Genomic DNA, 21,916 nt, shown 5'->3' on the forward strand with positions numbered 1-21,916 from the left:
TAATGATAGCTTTTATTTAATGAGTATTTATTCTGTGCTGTGGATTAACTCATTTAATCCTACCACAGCCATATTAGGTGGATACCATTACAGTTGCCATTTCACAAATGAGAAAACTGAGGCTTAAAAAAGTTAACTTGCTATATAAGCAGTGCACATTTTCTTGATCTTATCGTATGTGCTGTCATTTAGAAGGTGACACCCGAGTAGACATCGAACATAGTGTTCCCAAGGTCTTACCTCTTCCATTTCTCCAGTCTTCCCTCCATTCATTGCATCTGCCTATACTGTTTTGTTGGCTAGGAATCATCCTGGTGCTGCCTTTCTTTTGGAATGACCAAAAGCAAAGCTTAAGAGGGGGACGTGGTAGTGGCCCTCTTTAGGAAATGTAGTAATCTGGGTACGAGATTTTACTTGTTGTTTTGGAGTTAGAATTTGGGGGAGGTTTTTACCCCAAAGATGACAATAGGAACGTGCTAAGACGAGAGCATGTCTAGGAGATGTGATTGTGGAGGAGAGAGCAGGTCAGACCTGTGGGATGGGTTTATGAGCTGGGGCATTTATGGACAAATTAAACTTTAGCCCTGAGTAAGCAGAGTCTTAAGCCAGTTATTACTGCTCTGGCACTTCTAATGGGCCCTATGCAACCCTTATAAATTATTCAGCTGCTTTACTAATAAAAGGCCAAGCAACTTGCCTAGTCCTGGTGATACTTAAGGATAGCTTAGAGAGAGCGGGTTAGAAGGACAGAGTATTTGCTGACCACCAAGGAACCCTCCTTTCTAATTTGGAGATGAAAGGGTTAAACTGACCGTGTTAAGTAGCAGTTTTGAGAGACAATACATAAAACTGATGTTGAATTGTTAACATTGTAGACTATCAAAGGGCTTTCCTCTGAGGAAGTGCCTGCCCAGGTTCCCTACCTAACTGGGCATCTGATGCATCTTTCAGAGTATCATGATTATGGTGATTAAATGTCCCAGGATATCCAACATGTTGTTGAGGTTTTTAAAAAAATTATTCTTAGAACTTTTTACTTTTCTATAATTTCAAATTTATAGAAAAGTGACAAGAATAGTACAAAGATCTTTGATTTACCTGTATGGAATTGTTAACAAATTGCCCCATTTGTTCTCAGTGTCTTTTTAGAATCAGAAGATTTTTGCCAGATTGCCTCTCACATCTGTAGAACAGCATAAAATAATTCTTTCCATCCCATACATAACATACTTTTTTTTTTTTTTTAAGAAAAAAAGTTTGTGTGGCAACCATGCTTGCTTCTGGGCACAACCAGGATATTGTCCCAGTTTGGAGGGTGAGCTGTGGCAATTGTACATCCTCGCTCTTCCAGGGAGACTCCTGCTTTTAAGTGCTGTGTTCAAAGTTTAGGCCTAGTGTCAGGACAGTGTGTCTTTTTGATTCAGAAGATATCATTATAGCAGCTTTGGGGCCCTGTCAGGCTCAGATGTTTCCAGGGGTGAGAACCTGGAAGTAGCGCTTTCGTGAGGTAGTCGATCGGCCTGTCTGTAAGCCACTGGGAACGTGCACATCCTAGTGTATCTACGTGTTTCTGTCTGAGATTCTCATGCTGCCCCTAGAAATGACAGGGGCTTTATAATTTTACTTCTTTCAGATTTCAGTGAATAATAGATCAGATTAAAGCAAAATGATTCATTCATATACACCTTCAAGCGTGTTTGGGTTCTGCCTTTTAAAGATGCTCTGGGAATATCATGATTTCTTGATGAACTCTACCTTTATCTGAATTCTAATATGCAAGTGGTGGGACACCATGGAAAGAAGAATCTCAAGGCTGTACTTCCCAACATGCCAACTACAAAGCATGACAACTCCTAATCAAGGACCCCAACTGCTGGTCTCATGTTTCACGGCATGAAATTTTAAAAGACTCTTTTCTTTCAACTTTGCATTCTTGTTACCATATTTGCTCTTCTGCATCCACTTCCTGAGTTATGTCTTCCTACTTTTTGCTGGAATGAGTACCATGCTGGTATGTGTATTTGTCCTCATTGCTTTTGTCTCTTTTGACTTCACTCTGTGTTTTTCATTTGTTGGTGTATTGTCTTGATTTTATAACAGCAAGAATTGTCACAAATATTGACACCACTCTTATTAGCATCTGTACTTCCTAGTTAAGCATTTTGCCTCCACTGCTTTCCGTGATCCTATAGACAACTTTAATGTGATTATTATGTTTTCAGTACAGCAAGGAATACTCAGCTTAGTAGAGTTGGGATAAGAAGCCTGGCTATAGGGGAATAAAACAGGTCAAAGGTGAGTTTGAAATATTTTAAAGGACAGTTGATAATAGAAAGTTCACTTGAAGGACAAAAAATTGGCAGACCTGCTTTCTCACCCAGATGCTACTGCTCACTGTATGGCCTTTATCAAGGCTCATGCAGGAGTCTGCCCCTGCTTCTCAGACTCCTATTGGCTGTATTTGTTTAGGCTGTATCCCACTATTGCTAATTCTGTTATGGTCCTAGCTATATGGCCTTGGGATTGTATTAAATGATAACAATGGTCTTTCAAGCCCTAAAATACCATGATCTTATGAACTCTTCCCCTTACTCTTACATTTTGAGTTTGAATTCAAGCCAGCTGATCAGTAAATTGAGTTGATTAACTTTTTGCGTGACATAAATGTAATCTGTATGAGTAGGAGATGACAGCTTAGAAGACAGCCAGTGTCTTCCCTCAGTTCATCAGATAAACACTCTAATTGGATGACAGAGCTCAGTTTTAAAGTATCCTGAGCTCAGACGTGAGCTAGCCAAGAGCTAATGCTAATACCATCGATCCAGTTCTTAGAAGAGCAGTTAGGGCCCTAATGTGATGAAGACCAAGGGCTTCCGGTATAGCACCAGAGAGGAATCGAGGAGCTTCTTTGGGGCAAGCTGCTTGTCTGGGATGCACCCTTGGCTCAAATGTCTCCCAGATGTTCATGTAGGACCTGGGCCCCTATATGGCCCCACTGTCTGTTCCTGGTTCTCTTCTTGGTGGGATTATAGATTTATTGTGCTGAGCATTGGCTTTGTCTAGGGTTTGTTTTTCTTCCTCATGTGCCCATTTTTTAAAGCTACAGATTTAAACACATAAGCTGAGAAATAAATAAGTTTAAAATTCTGTCCAAATTGCTGGTTCGCCCACTTCACACATGAGGTATATTAAGGGTTCACCTTTAGCAGCAAGCCAATTAGTAATTGCCAATACTGCTTGTGAGCAGTGTGGGACTCTTAACGTTGCTATGAGAACCTTCACTTTTGCATCCCTGACTCATTTTACATGAACAATGCAAATGTGAAGGGATTTGAAGGGGAGGGACAATAGGACAGAGAGCTGGCAAATAAATGAAACTGTTCTCTCTTGAATCATTTTGAATGGTAAGTTTTCAGCTCATTCAGTTCTTCCACCTCTTGTCCTCACAGAAGTTTGTTTTCCATAAATCCTTAAGAAGGGAGTAAAATAGTTTGACCTTTATTTGCATCAGGCTTCAAAGAAGTTCAAGTTCAATACTTAGCAGGAAGATTGCCTTTAATGAGCCACGTTGAGAGGAGGTGGATTGTAATCTCTTAATGTTTGGAAGGAGATGAGATACACATACACAATGAGACAAGGTAAGTTTGCAGCTTTGACTGTTAACATTCAAACTGAATCACTCTCCCAACAGCATCTAAGAACCAAAAAACTGCGTAGGTCTCTTTTTGTTGTTGTTGTTTTGTTTTTGGGGCAAAAGAGCATCTCATCCATAGCATGTGCCTATGTGTGGAATCTTGAATTAAATAAATAAAGGGACCGGCCCGGTGGCACAGTGGTTAAGTTCGCATGTTCTGCTTCTCGGCGGCCCAGGGTTCACTGGTTCGGATCCCGGGTGCGGACATGGCACCGCTTGGCACGCCATGCTATGGTAGGCATCACACAGGTAAAGTAGAGGAAGATGGGCACGGATGTTAGCTCAGAGCCAGTCTTCCTCAGTAAAAAGAGGAGGATTGACAGTAGTTAGCTCAGGGCTAATCTTCCTCCAAAAAATAAATAAATAAATAAATAACGCTCTTTACTCAAGTAGCTCATAAGTCATCTTGTTGTGAACATCATTTGAGAAAAAAACGTCCTGTTGCAAACCAGGCTCCTTCCCCGTCTTCCAAGCTCCCTCCCTGCTCAAGATTTGGCCGCAGCTGAGTGTTGAGTGTGGGTTCGTCTCTCTAAGAAGGAAAAGGTGCTTCCCTCAGCCTTTGTCAGCGCTCATCACCAGCTGTGTTTAGTGCTCTATCACTTTGTTGTTTCTGTCCCTTGTTATTTGGTGGGCCCGGTTTTATGCTGAATAGAAGATAAAGAGTGCTTACTCATCCCTCCCCTCCCCTCTCATTCCTCCTCTCACAGCACTGGAAAGAAAATCGGAATGCTGGGCGAGAAATTCTTGATTTGCAGTTTGGAGCAGAAGCTCTAGAGGGCCTGTAGTCACGAGGACCCATGTGTGAACTAGAAAGTACTGACTACCTGTTGCTCTGGGCAGTAATGTGTCCTCAGAGTCGGGGGATGGTTCCCCGCACTTCCGGGGTCGCCTGAAAGCTCGTCACTCCCAGTGCATTCCAGCATGGCGCTTCCCAGACTTGTTCAGTAGTCTGGAGTAGGGCCGGAGATTGTGCACGTCTAAGAAGTTTCCAGGTGGCGTCAGTGCTGCTGATGTGCAGACCACTCTTGAGTAGAAGGGATCTAGACCATCTTCCTTCCCTCTTTCTTTTTCCCTACACTTGGAAATCATGAACTATCCATTGCCTTAGCTAAGAGAACAGGTTTTGGGGCCAGTCTCAGTCTAGTCTGAGTTTAGGCTTCCCCTCTTGCTAGATACATGTGAAATTCCCAGCTTCCCCCATTAAAAAGTGGGGATGAAATGGTGTTGTGTGATCAGCAAATCATCCCTGTGAGGTGCTACTTATCAGTGTCAAGCAAAACCCTAAGTGGCCATTTTGAGCCCAAACTTGATGCATGATTTGAATTCTGTCCATATGAATGCCATCATCTCTGGAGGCCCCAGCATTATGACATTTTAGGGCAGTGCTCTCTGTCCCATCCTTGAAACTAGAACTGTGGTCTTGCTCTTCTGTTCCCTTTCCTCCTGCTCCAATAAGCCATTGCTTTTTGGGAGGTCTGGGGCTCTTGGTGGAGTATCCTAAGCTGGTCTACAATTGTAACCACATGTTGTGGAGCTGTAATGGATGTTTCCTGCTTGATTTCTGTACTCAGGTCCTCTGTGTGGTACAGCAAAGGGAGACAATTAGCCCACCACGAAGGGTACACAAGCGATGTTTTCAGTAGTGATGGTGGTTGCCAATTAAATTTCAGATGTCTCTGAGAGTACAGACTTAAAATAGAGAGATTCTGCATCTGAAAAGGAATTCCTTCTGGGGAATAAAGCTAATTTGTTTAGGACAGAATGTGATGGTTATAAGTGGCAGATGGAAATGTGAGGCTGAATTGGCTGAAGAATGTCCCTGATCTCAGGGACCTTTCACAAATCTTAGTTCCCCAGCCCTCCCTTAGTGGGTATGGGAACCTTAGCAAATGGCCTCAGGTGTTGTCTTGTATTACTGAAAAAGGATCCAGCAGAGGATCCTTTAGTTCTTCTTTGGGCCTGCATGTTGGAAAATCCACGTTTGCCACAACGAAGTAGCTACCTTCTCTTCATCCTTCACTTTTCAGCTTTGATACCACTTTTTCCCAGAGGACTTTGCTGACTCCTGGGCTAGAGTAAGCCCTTCCCCCGCAGTCTGTGATCCCAGAGTTCCCTGCAGTTCCCCTACCTTGTGCTTCCTTATATTTCTTATTAAATGTATACCTTCTCCAGTAGGCTTTAAACTCCCTGAGTCTTTGAGTTGCTTGTCTATGTTGTATCCCCAGTGCCTAACACAGTCCCTGGCATATAGTAAGCACCCAATAAATAAATATGTGTTGAATAAGTGGAAATGTCATCTATTTCTGGAGCCATGCATTCTTCAGTGGAAAATAGGGAACAAGAAAGTTATGTATGTTCTTGCCTACAATTTCGTCGTACAGCAGCTCTTGATCTTCATTTCTATCAGATATCATTTCCAAGATACTCGTGGATTTTTGTTCTGTGGTTGTATTTGTGGCACGAACATGCATTTCTAAGTCTCTTGAGTATATTCTACCTCCAGGAACCAGGACTGTACATAAATAGAGATCATCTCGGATTTCCAAAGGGCAAGCCACAGCCACAGAGGGTGCAAATTGATGGAACAAGCTCAGGGAACAGGAGAAAACCAAGTTCCCTGAGAAACTATTAACTCTGGGCTGAAAATTAAGAACTCTTAGCTTTCCTGGATTTTTTCAGACCCCATAGCCTTAGCAGCCTCTGGAGATTCCTGAGCAGATCTATCAGCCAGTGAGGAACGCGGCTCTGTTAAATGTTATGGCTGTTTGCTGTGGCTTTCCATGCTAGTAAGTCATTTTTGACATGACAGTCTACAACAATTTAGATTTTTTTCTGAAGTTGCTTATCAAAATTGAAAGTGTCAGATACCCAATATTCTGAGGCGGGTAATTAATAGAACATTTTTATTTATCTAGATGCCTATAAAACATCTTTATCAATATAATCTTGACCTTTTTTCCTAGTATGGATGATTATAACAAGTAAGAAAAGCATGCAGTTAGAAGAGAAGAAAGCATCTGTGATAAGATGTCCATCCCTCAGGTGTCCGTTCCAGCCCCAACCCCTAAGGTCTGCTACTGGGAGCAGAGGGCCGTGTGCTAGAATATTCTCTTCCATTCTGTGGAACTTCCCACCCTCCTACTTCCCACCCACCCACACTTCTCATTCAAAGATTACTCTTCCAGTCTTTTGTAGTTTCAATCCCTTTTTCTGTTTATTTATCCTAGTTACTTTTATTTTTCCTGCCCCTAATTTGTTTTTCTCTCCCTCTTCCCTCTGACAGGAAAGGAGGGCAGGCGGGACGTAAATATTTCCTTTGTGGGGCTTGTGAGCCAGTGCCTATGCTCAGTGCTTTTACGTGGGTTACTCATTTCATCTCCCCTAACTCTCTCAGTCTGCTCATTATTTAATTTATTGTCATAATGATAGTTTGGGGGACAGTAAAAGAAATATCAAGGAAAAGTTTAAAATGCTTTGAATCAAATGAAATTTTTTCCTCATCCCATCAGTGAATCCTTTTCACTTAGATTTGAAGCTATTAGAAAACAAGTCTTGTTAATTTTCATTTATTCAGAGGCTGCTTATCCAATTTGGCAATTATCACTTCCTTCTCTGCTCTCTCCTGCTGTTCCCCTTATCTCAGCCTTTTCACGGTTCCTCCTCCACCATTGGGAAGGAGAAGGGAAAGGAAAAATTCAAACACTAAGTGTTGCTACTTATTTTTAATTAGATTATTGTGAGGCAATATGTAAAAGCTGACAACAATTAGGTTTGGGAAATTGGATTGACTTTTTAAAATTCACTGTCTTATAAGTACCTCTTGGTTTTGTGGGCAAAGATGGATTGGCTGATTGACATAGACAAGAAAGTACAGAGGGCACCTAGGTGAGTGCCTCTCAATGGACTGAGCCTGGCAGAACCGGTCTTCCTTGCTTCCTTCTTTCCTTCTTTCCCTCCCTCCCTTCAACAGTTATTTATTGAATGTACGCTGTGTTCAGAGGACACAGCAGTGAACAGACAAAGCCCACCTTAGTGAAGCTAACAGTGGATGTTTGCGTGGGGACGTAGTACTAAAGATCTGATTCGTGGAAATATGTATCTTCACTCCCCCCTAAATGTAGCATGTGAGCCTCGTGAAAACAGGAGCCTTTATTATCGCTACTCAAGTTAGAGTGTCAGCCCTTCCCTCATTTCTGCTTGATTTCTTCTCCATGATTAAACGGTGGCTCTGGTGGTTTCTTGAAGCAAGGGTTGAGAGCGACTCTGGGGAGATTCATCTCATCCTTTAATCTCTTTTGTCTTCAGCTTTGTCTCTCTTCCCCGGGAAACTCATTCTCCATCCATGTGACCACTCTCTAAGAGCTTTGTATTTGTGTTGGCAGAAGTTAGGATCTGGAGAGCAATACTTCTTATGGATTAATTGCCAAAGTAATTATATTGTAAAATAATACACATGATTGATACTTAATATATCCCTCTCCAGGGAGCTGGAGAGCTTCACTGATTTGAAGAGATGAGCCTGTTGCTTGTTTAGGAGCAGAGCTTTGTATGAAAAGCCAAATTGATGGCCTGGACTTAAAGGCAGGAGCAGATGACGGGAGGCAGTTAAAGGATAACCACCACAATCATAAGGGATGTTGTACCAAGAACTAGCCCGCCGGTTTCATTCAGGAAATCTCAGGAGGTGGCAGGCAGCAGGGTAAGAGAGGAGGTAATAAGCTCTTTTGTTGAGAACGAGCATCCCTCCCTAGTATCTGCAGTGGGACCATGCTGATAAAGAAACTCCTCCCCTGCCCTCCCGCCACCACAGCTGGCACTGGTTTGAAGGAGACTGGCTCCAGAGTGGCAGCTCTGTAAAGTCTCTCCCTCTCCTTTCTTGTCAAGCAGGGCACACGCAGCCTCTCCGTGTGGGCGACGTCCACATAACGAGAATGCCTTATTTATTTTGGGTCCATGGGCTTGCGTAATGTGCCTATTTAGCACCCTCCTAAAAGCGCTTTTCAGCACATGAGCAAGTGAGGAAGCCCACTAAATCCTGCCTCTTCTGGGCATAGTGGGCTGTTTAAGGTTGTTCCTGCCACCGTGTATTTATGGACAAGGGCTGGAGTTATGACATTTATCTCTGTTGGTTAGGGCACTGATATATATCTGCCTGCATCTCCCATGGAGAGCTGCACCTTATCTTGAGAGAGAGCGATGAGAGCACACCCATAACTCATCCTGCCCAGGCGCTGGCACTGTCAGTGTGGGAAGCCACTTCACCCCCTGCCAGTGGAGGGATGGGGAGGGTGGCACATGATCATACATACAGGGGAGACTTTGGTGGGAAATTATCTAGGATATAAAACAGAAGAGAGAAGAACACAGCTCCTAATAACATGTTCTCCCTACTTTTTTTTTTTGAACTGTATAGACTGGTTTTTAAAAGAAGAGTTTGAGTAGTTTCTTTTTCTTTCTGTTTTTTGTTTTAAAGAAATATATGGTTACTAATGAATATGTGGAAATAGTCAGAAAAATTAAAAATTCACAATCACTGACATTTCCATCACCCAAATGGTCTCCAGCATTTGCATGTGACTCCTTCCTGTTCTGTTCTCAACCCATTCCCTGCCTGCTCTGAGAGCCAAGAAAGACCCAGTTTGGTCACCACATCTTAGGAAAGGGCCCTCAGGAACTGGGATTACCTTGTCTCTTTCTCTCCCCCTAAAATATAGGGCTGATTGGGGCCGGCCTGGTGGCGCAGCAGTTAAGTTCGCACGATCTGCTTTGGCGGCCCAGGGTTCGCCGGTACGGACCTATGCACCACTTGTCAAGCCGTGCTGTGGCAGGCGTCCCACATATAAAGTAGAGGAGGATGGGCACAGATGTTATTAGCTCCAGGGCCAGTCTTCCTCAGCAAAAAGAGGAGGATTGTCAGCAGATGTTAGCTCAGGGCTAATCTTCCTCCAAAAAGAATAGAAAAAAATAGGGCTGGTAAATTTAAAGGAGATTAAAAATAGAAAACTGGATAGAGAGAGAGCTGGATAAAAGACAGGCTGAGTTCTGTTGTTATATTGTCCTTGGGTACTGGCCCTTGGAATTTGTGGTTGAGCAGAAATTTAGGGCTCCTTTTGAACTTCCAAGATACAGCCTTTTAGGAACCAGCACCCACCCCCTTTCTTGGGCATATTATCAGAGATCCATAGTGTTTGTAGACTTGGTTTATCTAATCTTCCTTCCTTGAGAGGATCCCAGTCTCCTAACGAGTCTTCCTGCTTCTGTTCTCATGACCCTTGTGGTCTGTCTTCCATGTACCAGAAAGACCTTTTTAGATGCACAGCTGCTCATGTCATTCCCCTGCTTATCATTGCAGTGGTTCCTTTGCCTTCAAAATAAGGCATTCTGATCGGAGCCCTGTCCATCTTTACAGCTTCGCCACCCTGCACCCCCACCAAGCCCTCTTCCCAAGCAGAAGGACTTGAAGTGTCCAGAACCATCAATGCTGTCCTCAGGGATTTTACACATTCTGCTGTCAACTTAGAGCCGTTTCTCTTTCCATCGTCATACTTGCTCCTTAGTCATCTCTGTATGCCCAGTCCTTAGTCCAGTGCCTGGCATGGAGCAAGTATGCAGTCCATGTATGCTGAATGAATGGAGCAGTGTACCAAGATTTTCGTACAGCAATCACCTGCCAGCCACTTCCTTCCTCCATGACTGTGCGTGCTCCCTGAAATCCGGAGCCCAGGTACCCCACTGTGTGCATTGGAACTGTGGGGGATATATCAGCTGGCATCCCTAGGAGTGACAAGTCCATGCTGGGGAAGATGGTGTACTTGTTGAATCAGCTTAAATCGTCAGGGTGGGGAGGTGAGGATGAGGTTACTGGACGTCTGCAGAAGTTCATATGAGAAAGGGTGATTAGGAGAAGCTCTGTGGAAGGCCTGGAGCTTCAGCAGAATCATCCTGAGGGCTGTTTCCTGAGGTACCGATGATTATTACTGACCTCCTGCTGAGTTCCAAAGACAGGAACAAACTACAGTTTAGAACAAATCATCTCGTCATCCTGGGCCTGAGCACTCCAGTTCGGGCACTTTGATGATATGTGTGTATGTGTATGCATGCATGTATGTGTGCATTTCATCCTGTTTTCTCCCTGGCACCCTGTCTCCCCTGCTTTATTTTACTGCATGTCACTAATCACCTTCTATCACGCTATAGAATTTACTTGTTTATCTTTTCCTTCTACTCAAAATATAAGGTCCGTGAAGGCAGGGATTCTCCTCTGCTTCGTCCACTACCATAGAATGAAACCCAGCCCCTAGAACGTTGCCTAGTTCATAGTGGGCCTTTAATCGATAACCATTTCCCTAAACAAGGGAATCCTGGATGAGAGGCTATATAGAAACCTAGCATTTATCAGTCTCCTATTCATCGTTTTGGGCCAGGGGACCTGCAAAATATTAAAATACATGATCCTTTAGCTCTATCCTCAGCTCCTCAAGAAAGTCCAAGTACAGTTTTTCTTCAAAAGTATCTTGCCGTGTTGTTGTCCCTGCTGCTTCTGAGCCCAGGGAAAAGAGAGGTGACAGTGTTAGGACCACGGTGGCATCATGTTTGCAGCCAGCGGTAATACGCTAACTAGTGCCCTCTGCTGCCGAGGTTTTCAGCATCCTGGCTGCAACTTGTCTTGGTGGAGCCCAGTCCTTCTGAGGTCCCGTGTAGTTGGCAGCCAGTTAGATGGCCGTATCATTGTGAGAGTGCCTTTGCCGAACTGGAACTCATTCCCTCAGCTTGTTCTTGTGATGCCACAGCTGCCATCTTGTTGATTCAGAACAGGAACCGAGAATGTGACCTCCTGATTTTCTGTTTCTGACCGTCGTGTTCCTTGGGAGGCTGTTGTGTCTGTTGCACTCACCATGTTACTTTAAACAGCAGCAAGATTGTGGGGCTTGTCCTTGCCAGTCTCTGATGCACAATAGAGGTGTGAGTCTTCCAGAGCAGGATCACTCAGGATTCACAGATTAAGAATTGTGTGGTGGGAGTAATAGCTGCAGTTAATTGAGTTGTGATCAGCTGCTCCTTCAGCTGGTGCAAGGGTTTGTGTTGAAGGCTATGGGGCAGGAGGATACAGGGTCAATTATGTGGACCAACAGGCCCCAATAGAATCTGCTGGAAGACCAATACTACAAAGCCAGCTCAGATTCAAGATTAAGCTTGCCTATTGGAAGCTTTCTCCGTATCAAATCACACTGGTCCTTGGTGCCCAGGGGTTTAGGTTGAAACTGTTCACTCTTCTGAATTATTTTGGTAGGCACTTACTGTTCACCAACACTTTTAAGTGCTTTCTAGTAATTTATGTGACTTAATATATGTAATCACCTGATAATGCATTTTAACTTTTATCCCTATTTCACAGGTGAGAAACCTGAGACCCGTTGTCTGTATAAATGGCACCCCTGGAATTGGGGCATGTAATGCATAGCCATGCATGGTGGCCCTGAGAGGCAGAACTAGTACTCACCCTGATCCACTTTACCTTTGAGCATCGGAGTTGACAGGCATGTAAATAACAGTCCCGTAAGACTAAAATTCAGGTTCCCTGTAGAGATTCAAACCTCTGTAAAGCCACTGGATAAATATAACATCTTAGATTTGACTATTTTACCTCATTTTAATCTGTTCTTATGTCTCCAGAGTAACTTCTCCTTCTCTTTGGAACTGTCTGCTCCCTTTGAAAGAGGCAGGTGGGGTTTCGCACAGGAGCAGTTGCCTGTCCTGCCTTCCCTCAGGCCTGTGCAGACGCATGGATGGGGAGCCGTGCGGAAGAGTGAACCACTGGCTAGCATTCTAGAGCTATCAGGCATGAGTACCAGACTAGAACCAGTAACTTCTTGACCACCTGCATTCTCTGCACACACAGGAAATATGACCCGAGGTGAGAGTTGAGGGGACAGGCATGGAGACAGCATGCAGCATGCTGCTGTGTTTGCTGATTGCTGCTCTTATTACAGTTCTAAGGCAGTGTTAAATTAGCCAATTAATAAAAATGAATATACCATTGGAAGCTACATTTGTGTGGGGCTTGTTGTTGTTGTTAAATTGGCTAATTTAACACTATCTTAGAATGATAGTGATGGTAATAGCAGCAGCCCACGAGTTCAGGCGAAGGTGGGGGTGATTCTCTCCAGAGCTTCGCCAGGCATTGCCGCCTGCCCTGTGTCTCTATTCTGTGAGGAAATGGGATAAGCAACATCTAGACATCAGCTGGCAGGCCATTGGAGCTCTGCAGCAAGCTAGCCAGTCTTCATGGTCATAGGGATACCACTTAAGAGTTTTTCCCTGGCAGACTGCATTACAATCACTTTTATATACACATTCCTACATATGTAGCTGTCTATGTATTTATTCATCCCTGGATACCATTCAAATAATGGCTTTCCATTTCCCTCAAAGTAAAAGCTAAAGTCTTTTTGTGGCCTACAAGTGTGGGCTGTCTACCCCTCCATGATATATATATATCCCCAACGTGTAAAACTAACCATGCTTGGCAGGTGGTAGGTGCTTGGTAAATATTTGTTTAATGAACAAATTCTAATAGCCATAATATTCCTCTATGATATGGAGATCTAGAAAGGTATGTTGGCAGTCATGTTGTGAGTGTAGGTTTTCATTTCATCCTTAGTACGTGGCAAACATCAACTACAGAAGAGTTTCTTCATGTTCTCCCTTGACTTCTCTCCCCACCTCCCTACACCCTGCCAATCTGCTGTCTATGCTCACTCAGGTGGAGAGGGAAGTATAAACAGATCTGCTCTTCTCGCTGCTGCCCATTTATCCTCTGGAACTGACTAGGTGGGAAGATAAGGACCAACAGTGCCTTTGCTTCTGTCGTTTTCTCTTTTCCCAGTCCCGCATGACAATATCTGGGCCAATATCACACTTGCTGGCAGAGACACCCTGTTTTTCTCAACTTTTTAGAATGCATCCTCATTATTGATTCCTAGCCATACTGAAGGCATAGGCTTTCCCTAAGACAGATAGTCAGTTGATTGTGCAGGACTGCCCAGATTCGCATTACTGGTCTCTGCTCAGTGAATGCCAATAGCAGCTCCCCTCCCTCTGGCCAAGGCAACAGCCAAAAATGTTCCCCACATATTTGCATACTCTCTTTGGAGTTTGATACTGCTCCTGATTAAGAACCACTAATCTTGAATAGAAGAAGAAAGAAAATGTTTTGTTACAGTTGTCTAGAAAATGGGATGGGATGCAGAAGTTTTGCTGAGCAGCATAACTTTTTTTTTTTTTTTTTGAGCCCCCACCTCAGGCTAAATAAAGACAAATTAATAACGAAGTCAAATCAGCCTGGTTATATGACTTATTCCATTCAGCTATGTTCTACAGTGCCAGGGGCCTCAGTTACTGAGAAGGTAGACATTAAATCTGTATTCACCATGATCCTTCTGAGTTGATCTGTGCAGAAAAATGGACCAGGTTGCCATCTATATTCAGATCTTCTCTGAGTTATATTTTAGGAGGGAGATTAGGGCCAGACTCTGAGAGCCTTTAAGGGATTATATCAGATGTTGCAGTGTTAACAGTGAAATTGGAATGAAAGCTCGGTTTCTGAGAGACTCGATACTAGCCTGCCAGCTGCCCAGGAACATATGGGGATGAAGTTGAGGGGAATCCCAAGGGAAGTTAGGTCTTGAGAGAAGAGTTTTTTGTGCCAAATGTGCCCTTTCCTTCCCAGATGGACTGGAAAGGCATAGGCAGGTTCCTCTCAGAGGTGCCCCAAACCATAAAAAGTCAACTTTCCTCCTTCCTGGCAAGAGAGAGCATTCATTAAATGCATCTTTATCTTTTGGGACCATGTAAACCCACTCACCTATGGACCTTCTGTAGTTTTTCTCCACAGCCATAGCATTTTATCCAGGTAGTTATTGAACTTGTGAATAGTGTAAAATATATACATACCTGCTTTGCAGAATTAAATTACCTACTTGGTTAATGAAGGAGCGTACAGTTGTAACATTATCTACATATATTTCGAAAATCTTACTATAGTCAATCAATGACAATCTTTTTCACACAGTATCTACAAATGGTATTTACTTACTTTTTTTTTTTTTTTTTTTAACAAGTGGAGCCACATGATGGTGAGATCTAGATTCAGGCATCTTCATTTTGAGCTGCTTGAAAAGCAAGCTGAAACATGAGAATGGAAGAAAACCTTAGGGTGATAGCAAAACAAATAAGATTAAATTCTTTGAGCATTTTCCACTGTTCCAACAATGTGCAAAAAAACACTTATTTTCAAGAAAGAAGGGAAGAAAGCAAAACCTAAAACCAAAACAACCAAAATTTAAACACCACTTTTGCCATGTGAAATTGTCTAATCAGCCTCATTTCCTTCTATTGACATCATCAGCTTCTGTTTGTTCTGATGCTTCATTTTTAGTATCTTTATGGGCTTATGAAAGCAGAAAGATTGCCTGAGTTGGAACAAGCTTTTCTACCATTTCCTATGTGTCCATTCTTAACCAAAATAAACCAACACAAATACCAGTATCTGCTCCCTTGCCAGGCCTTTGAGACCTACTTGGAAGAAAGAGGGTATATCTTATCAAGCTAGGTGAAAATCAACCAACAGAACACCCTCCTGCAGCGACAGTGTTGACCTTTGGAGACAGAAGGGCATCTTACCATCACCCTTGAGAGTGACTGGCCTGACCATTCTCAGCATGTAACCTGTGAGTTGCAGTGATCTGAGCCTATAAGCATATTAAGATCATTTTGCATAACTCTTAGAAATTATTAAGAGAGTATAAAGGTAAGATAGCTACATTGGTGCACATAATTTATGCCTTTTCTCGTTGTTATTAAAAAGAAAAAGTAATTCCAGAGAGTTCTAATGGAAAGCTGAAGTATTCTTTGCATAAAGGAATATGATGGATTCTCTCACTACTTAGAATTGCTGTGCTGGAAGGAAGATGGGGAAAGGGAATGAATACAGTCAAATAAATTAAGTTTTGAAACCCAAATAGTGCTGTGTAAGCAAGCTGACTACAAATCAAACAGAGAAATGTTTGCTAAAAAATACGTGATCTTAGTTGAGGCTGAACAAAACCAGCTTCTTTGTACATATGTGTATATTTCTCTTGACATGTGCAAAGAGTTGTTGCGTTTCCACTCCTGTGGTCTGAGATCTCTTTGGCAAAAAGTATCATCCATCCATCAAGAAATTCGAAGAGCGGATTTCCCCTTATCAAATGTAGACGAGCCTACAGGCAAACACTAGGTGGGACTTGTGTGGTTTTTCAAACTTTAAGGATCCGCAGATTTCCTATGTTTATTTATTGCCTTTAACATTCAAGTTTTATTTCTTAACCTTGTTCTGGCTAGCATATATCAATCCTGGAATGTTAGTTAGGTCATGGTGGGGTCACAGCAATCAAGCCCAGTGTTTTCATTCTTCAGCCCCTTCCTGCAGGCAGCTTCTGACAGCCATTCTGGAGCAAGTGTTGAAAACTAGCTAACTTATTCTACAAATGAGGAAACAGAGGCACAAAGGAATGGTTCAGCAATGTCATGGTCACAAAGTGTATTAGGAGTAAAGCAGGGGCTTGTATCCTGTGGACTTGCAGCTCTACAACTGGTATAACATGTTCTTAAATTAACTCGCTATTTTTTAACGGATTGCTCCTAACTCAGAGCCAAAGCTACTTTATGCATCAGTTTAAATGACACTATGATCTCTTGGAATCTATTAGAAAACTTTGCAGTAGAGCATATTTTCCTTCTCAGAACCTCAAGTCAAATCAACAATTACTTTATAGCTTTTTCTGATGATTGCATTCTATTTGATCTATTTTTCTGTAAGTTGTTCAACAGCCTTAGGCCAAGATCATTATGTTCTGACCTGAACAAGGAGATTGGGGCAGCTAGGTTTAAAACAGAAATGCGAAGGATGTACAGGGTGCAACAAGTTGTTTGCTATAGATGAGTGTAGATGACAGTGAGGGAGTACTGGGAGGTAAGACTGAGTTGTATATTTCTCAATAGGGGGCAATAGTGCCATTTTGGATGGAATGTTTCCTCCTTGTCTGGACTTCCAATGAGTTGCAAGATGTTTAGCACCTTAGCTCTCCCTCCCAAATGCCTTAGCACCCTCTGCCATTGGAAACATTGGGAACATCAATAAACCACTCCCACAGTTTTCCAACCACTCCCAGGGGTTTTCCAAACACTCTCACAGTCCCCAAGTGAGAGATCTGTTGGTTGGTAACAGTGTTTGTAATATCCTTTTACATTAGGGTATAGTTACTCTGCATTTGCTATGTAACTAAAGTTCCTGAAAATATTTCCCAGAACTCCAGCAGGTATCTTAGGGGTTGTTTGCTCTCCTGTCACCGGTGTGGCCATTTTCAAGCAGTGGTTTAAGATCATAGTTACATATACCAAAAGTTATCAGGACAATTATCCTCTAAAAATGTTAATCTGTATAATAGTACATACTTTTCAGAGTGTTTTCACATTCTTTTTCCCCCTGGATGTTTATTACAGCACTGTGCGGGTAGGAAGGGCTATTGTTATCAACATTTAACAAGTGCAAACACGGAGACTCAGAAAAGCTGTTACTTGGCCAAGGTCACGGAGCTTAATTAAAGATGGAACTGGCACTTACTACTCTACCATTTCCTCCCTCTCCTTTTCAGGGACTGAGGGAGGAGACCAATTTGATTTGTCCTCTTTGGATGTCAGAACAATGTTTCTTTTTTTAAAAGAATATTTTAAGCTTTTCAATTCCAATCTTCCATTGAGACAAGTTCTTTATTCTTCTGCCAATGAATTGTGACCTTCTGTCAATGAAGCATCTCTGTCCTTCTTTAACCCACCCTACTCTTGATTTTCGCAGTTTTCTCAGTAACACAGAGACCTGTAGTCCCTATTGACTGATATGTGTATGTAATGTTGGGAAAAGCCATTTCCATAGTAGTAAGAAGTTAAAGACTTTTGTACAGTGTGGATGAATTGTGAGTCCACTTTTTACTCTTTTAGCCTCCTTTGAATTTCTCTGCAGAGGTGTGATGATTAGATATTGACAGGTAAGAAGAAAGCTATGATAGTGGTTCTCAAATAGATCATAATTTTAATTAAAAAAATCTGACTGATAACGTGAAAAGCTGTGTTGAGATTGTAGTTGTACGCACAGTTTGAATAATTTGACCTTTTTTGATGTCTGTGAAATTATAACAAAATTTTTTGGGAGAAAGAATCCATAGGAAGCAGTTATTTTTTACTAAACCAGTTTCTTTTCTGACTTAGAAGCAAGTGTAGGAGGAAGATTTAGTGTTACGCTCTCCCCAGGATCAGCTCTCACGTACTGTGGTTCTCAGAAGGAATCTTCCCAGGGCACATATATATGTTTTGCTCTGACGTCCCCTCCTGAAGGCCGGAGCTTCCTTCTGCCATTGTAAACACTGGGAGTATCAGTACACCACCCCCAGAGATTTGCTTGATGCAGCCTCCTCTGGCCACGTATTCATTCTTTAAGACTGAACACCAAGGTTGACTCCTAGAAGTTCTCCTCTACCTCCTCTGTGTTCGCATGGCATCCTCTGCTGTTTCTTTCATTGCATGATCCTTGTAACTGCATTGTCATTGCATTGCCTTGTAACTGTCTCTTTGTCTGGAGTTTTGACACTTGGGACAAAGTTGAAACTCAGTAAATCGTGGTTGTACAGGTTGGTTATCTATTGATCGGTCTACCCAACCACTGCGTTCTGACAAAGAGCATCATTGTAGAGTGTCCATTTCTCTAGTTTGTCGTTGTGAGTGCCTTAAACCAGGGAAGGAAACATGGTATGCTGAATTTGTTCCTCTTCCACCACATATCCAGGCAGAACCTGCAAACTCATGCGGCAATGTGGTGTATAGGAAAAAGTAAATGATGGAAGAGGACGCTTGGTGTCTGATCCTGGCTCCAATCTCATATATAAAATGAGAGAGGTGGACAAAGATCATCTCAAGGGTCTCTTGGTCACACTAGCTTTGGGAATTCTGTGATCTGTCCTTTTTTGAGGAAAACACTTTAGTGTATTCATTACAGATGTGGGTTAAGAATCACAGGAATAAGCTTAAATTCTGGATCTGCCATTTATAAACCCTCTGATTTAGGATGAGTTATTTAATCTATCTTGCCTTAGTTTTCTTATCTGTAAATTAAGGGTGTTCTAAGTATTAGATAGCATGATGCATGCTTTGAAAAGGTACTTAATACAGTCCCTAACACAACAGAATTTAGCACTCCAGTTGTAGAAGATATTACACTAATTTCTTCGTGATCAGTCTACATATTCTCTTGATACACTTCAAGACACTTTTAATTACATGTAAACCTAGCTATGATACCAACTGTTTCCTAATATGTTTTTTAAAAGCCCAGCATAGCCTATCAGATTATCTGTCCCCTCAGGAAGAGACATCCAAAAAACACAATCTCATAGGCTAAACCAGGACACTGGGCCAGTTGAGTAAGATGAAGTGCATCCGACCTGAACTGACATGATGGAGTGGAAAGAACAACTGCCTGTCAAAAGATAGGGCTTATAATCTCTACCTTATTACCAAGTTGGCATGTGACCTTGTATGGGTCATTTAACTTCTCTGGTTTCCTGTTCCCTCCTCTGTAAAAAGACGGATTTTGGACTCATCAATTTCTAAGGTTCTTTCCAGCTGTAAATGTTGTGATTCTGTGAATGCTTAAGTGATACATGGAGATACATTTGCTGTCATAAGTAGCGACATCTTTGGGTGGTCACCGACCCTTTTACACATCTTAGGAAGCTGTGGACCTTCTCTCCAGGAAGGAAAGATAGGCAGCCTGATTTTCTTTCCCAAGCTTCCCTTTAGGTTCCGTGTGTATAGTCAAATGCACGTGTTTTCTAGGTCTGTTATACGTGAACTTTATTAACCCATGTCCCCACCTTCTCTTGAGCACTGGGTGTTATCCCTTTTCAATATTATCTTGTTAACTTTGACCCCTGATTCTTGCTTATTTGAATCTTTTTGTGTTTGTTCTCTCGTGTAATATGTATTATATAATTAGGTCTTCAGTGTCTTCACCTCAGTTGATAATAAATATCCTGATTAGGCCCAAGTGTGTACTGTCATCACTTGATCATTTCCACAGGACCACAGGATTCATTCATTTCTTCAACAGTCTTCACTGAGCTTTCACCCACCGCAAGCCACCCTTTGCAGACAGATTATTTTGCTGGAATTCAGCTCTGAGTTGTTTAGATGTCACCTTAGCTCAGTTTCTTTGCTATTTGGGGTGGTCACCAACCTTTTTACACATCTTGGAAAGCTGTAGGCTCGCTCGCTCTCCAGAAAACACCGGATACACAAAGAAGAAGGGTATAACCAGCCAAGGAAAGAGAGGGCCTTGAAAATCCATTGTTATTCAAAAGGGCAAATAGTTTAATATGGCTGGCATGTCTGCTGCAAGAGGGACAGTGGTTAAAGCTTAGTTTGGAAAGTCAGATACCCTCGTCTCTGTAGAGCGTTGTGTCTACACAAGGTCGCTTAGATAGTACCTAATTGTCCAGGTTGCACTTGTTTCTAAGGCAGCCCTGAACTGGGTGACCCTCCCTGATCTGACCCCCTGAAATTCCTTGGGGGTCTCCCACTGAGGGAGGTTGGGCAGGGCCGCCAAGCTGTGTTGTGTGCTTGCCCTTTTGGCAGGGACAGAGATAGGTTTAAAAACCAGCTTGACAGGGCCTCCAGGGCATCGAGTACCACTCTCTGGGAACGCCCTCCTCTTCCAGCAAGCTAGGTGGCTCCTTCACTTACATAAGATGTGTATGTTCTGGCAGGGAACAGCTGCCTGAGTGAGTGTTTAGCAAAAATGATTTGTGTGGAGTTATTTTGAGACCCCAGGGGAGGGAATGGCAGCCAAACCCTGCAGTATTTTAAACTGCATCAGTCATCTACAAGGATTAATACATTATGGTATTTCAGCCAGAACATTGGTAACAGGGAAATAAGAATGTTAGGGCCGCATCAAATTATAAATGCCAGTTCTGTCAGTCCACACAGGGTGACTTCAGTGGTTTGGGCCGAACTTGGTGCCTCAAGATTCTCCCCTACTCCTTTAATCCCATCTGCCTTGAAGGCTGCAGGTGGACGTGCAGGTTTCCTTCTGTGGGATTGACCGGCACTGCTTTGCAGCTAGTTTGATGCTCTCTTTCACTAGATAAGGAGCAAACTGGTTTTCTAATAGAGAAGTGAGCCCACTTTTTGTGGTAGCCCAAAATACTGACGTTATTAGGTGATTGGGCTTATTAGGTGATTGTTCTTGTTCCAGGCTCTGTAGGAGAAATCCCCCTTCCCCTTCCACAGCCTTCACCTGTTCTCCTGACTCAAGTGTGAACAGCTGTCTACTAAGGGTGGGTGAATTACAGAATATAAGATTTCCAGTTTAGTGACATTAGGGGAGACAGCCTCCATATGAAACACTTCTCTTGTTTTTGTTTTTCTCTTGACTGTATGCTGTGAAATTTGCCTCATCGCTCCCCCACCCTCTTGCCGACAGCTGTGCTCTTTGCCATTCTGGAGCTGGTGTCTCCCTAGGATGGCTGGCTGAGATGGAAAAGGCCTCTTCCTTTCCCCCCGGGGCCGTAGTGATATAGTCAGAGAGTTCCTTGTGCCAAGAGATCTAATTGGCTTCTGACCCTGAGGGATCCATTTGGGCCAGAGGGCATCCAGGCGCTTGTTAGACTTCAGAGGGAGGGCCCAGAAAGAAAGAACCCTATCTATGACTCCCTTTTATCTTGTTTTGTTTTATATTTTTAGAAGACATACAATTACTTCAATGACAAAAAGTAGGGAAACAAAATATACTTACGTAAAACAGGCGACCACAAAGTTTACAGACTCCTCAAGTCCCCCAAATTCCCTAAAGGACATGTACCCCAACGTTTTTCTTTTAACTTAAGGCCCTTGTCACAAGCCTCCTCTACCCCAGCACTGGGCACAATAGGAAGATGTAGAGGGGGCACACTTGAGGAGAAGCGCCACTTGTGCATGCGTGCGCAAGAGACTGACTCCTTGCCATTTCACCCCTGAGGAGCCAGTAACCGCAGTTGAAAAGCTTTAGCTAATGACATTTCTTTCCGCCTGTGGTACTGGACAAGACTGGCTTGGCGGGGCATGGGGCTGGGCTGTGGTGGAGAGTGAACA

At 42.9% G+C, this 21,916-nt stretch overlaps 2 protein-coding genes across 3 annotated transcripts in view; one reads left to right on the forward strand and one right to left on the reverse strand.

Annotated features, from left to right (window-relative positions):
* The window catches only part of SND1 (staphylococcal nuclease and tudor domain containing 1), a 407,603-nt gene that overhangs the window by 271,423 nt on the left and 114,264 nt on the right, over positions 1-21,916 (forward strand). The gene's annotated exons all lie outside the window — the stretch shown is intronic.
* Positions 14,790-21,916, reverse strand: part of LRRC4 (leucine rich repeat containing 4) — a 61,565-nt gene continuing 54,438 nt past the window's right edge. The window contains exon 3 of the mRNA XM_070512842.1: positions 14,790-14,878. Within this exon, the coding sequence (XP_070368943.1) occupies positions 14,853-14,878 (26 nt within the window). The 3' untranslated portion in view covers positions 14,790-14,852. The remainder of the gene's footprint in view (positions 14,879-21,916) is intronic.

This window comes from Equus asinus, chromosome 1 (assembly GCF_041296235.1).
Source record: "Equus asinus isolate D_3611 breed Donkey chromosome 1, EquAss-T2T_v2, whole genome shotgun sequence".
Classification (NCBI taxonomy): Eukaryota; Metazoa; Chordata; class Mammalia; order Perissodactyla; family Equidae; genus Equus; species Equus asinus.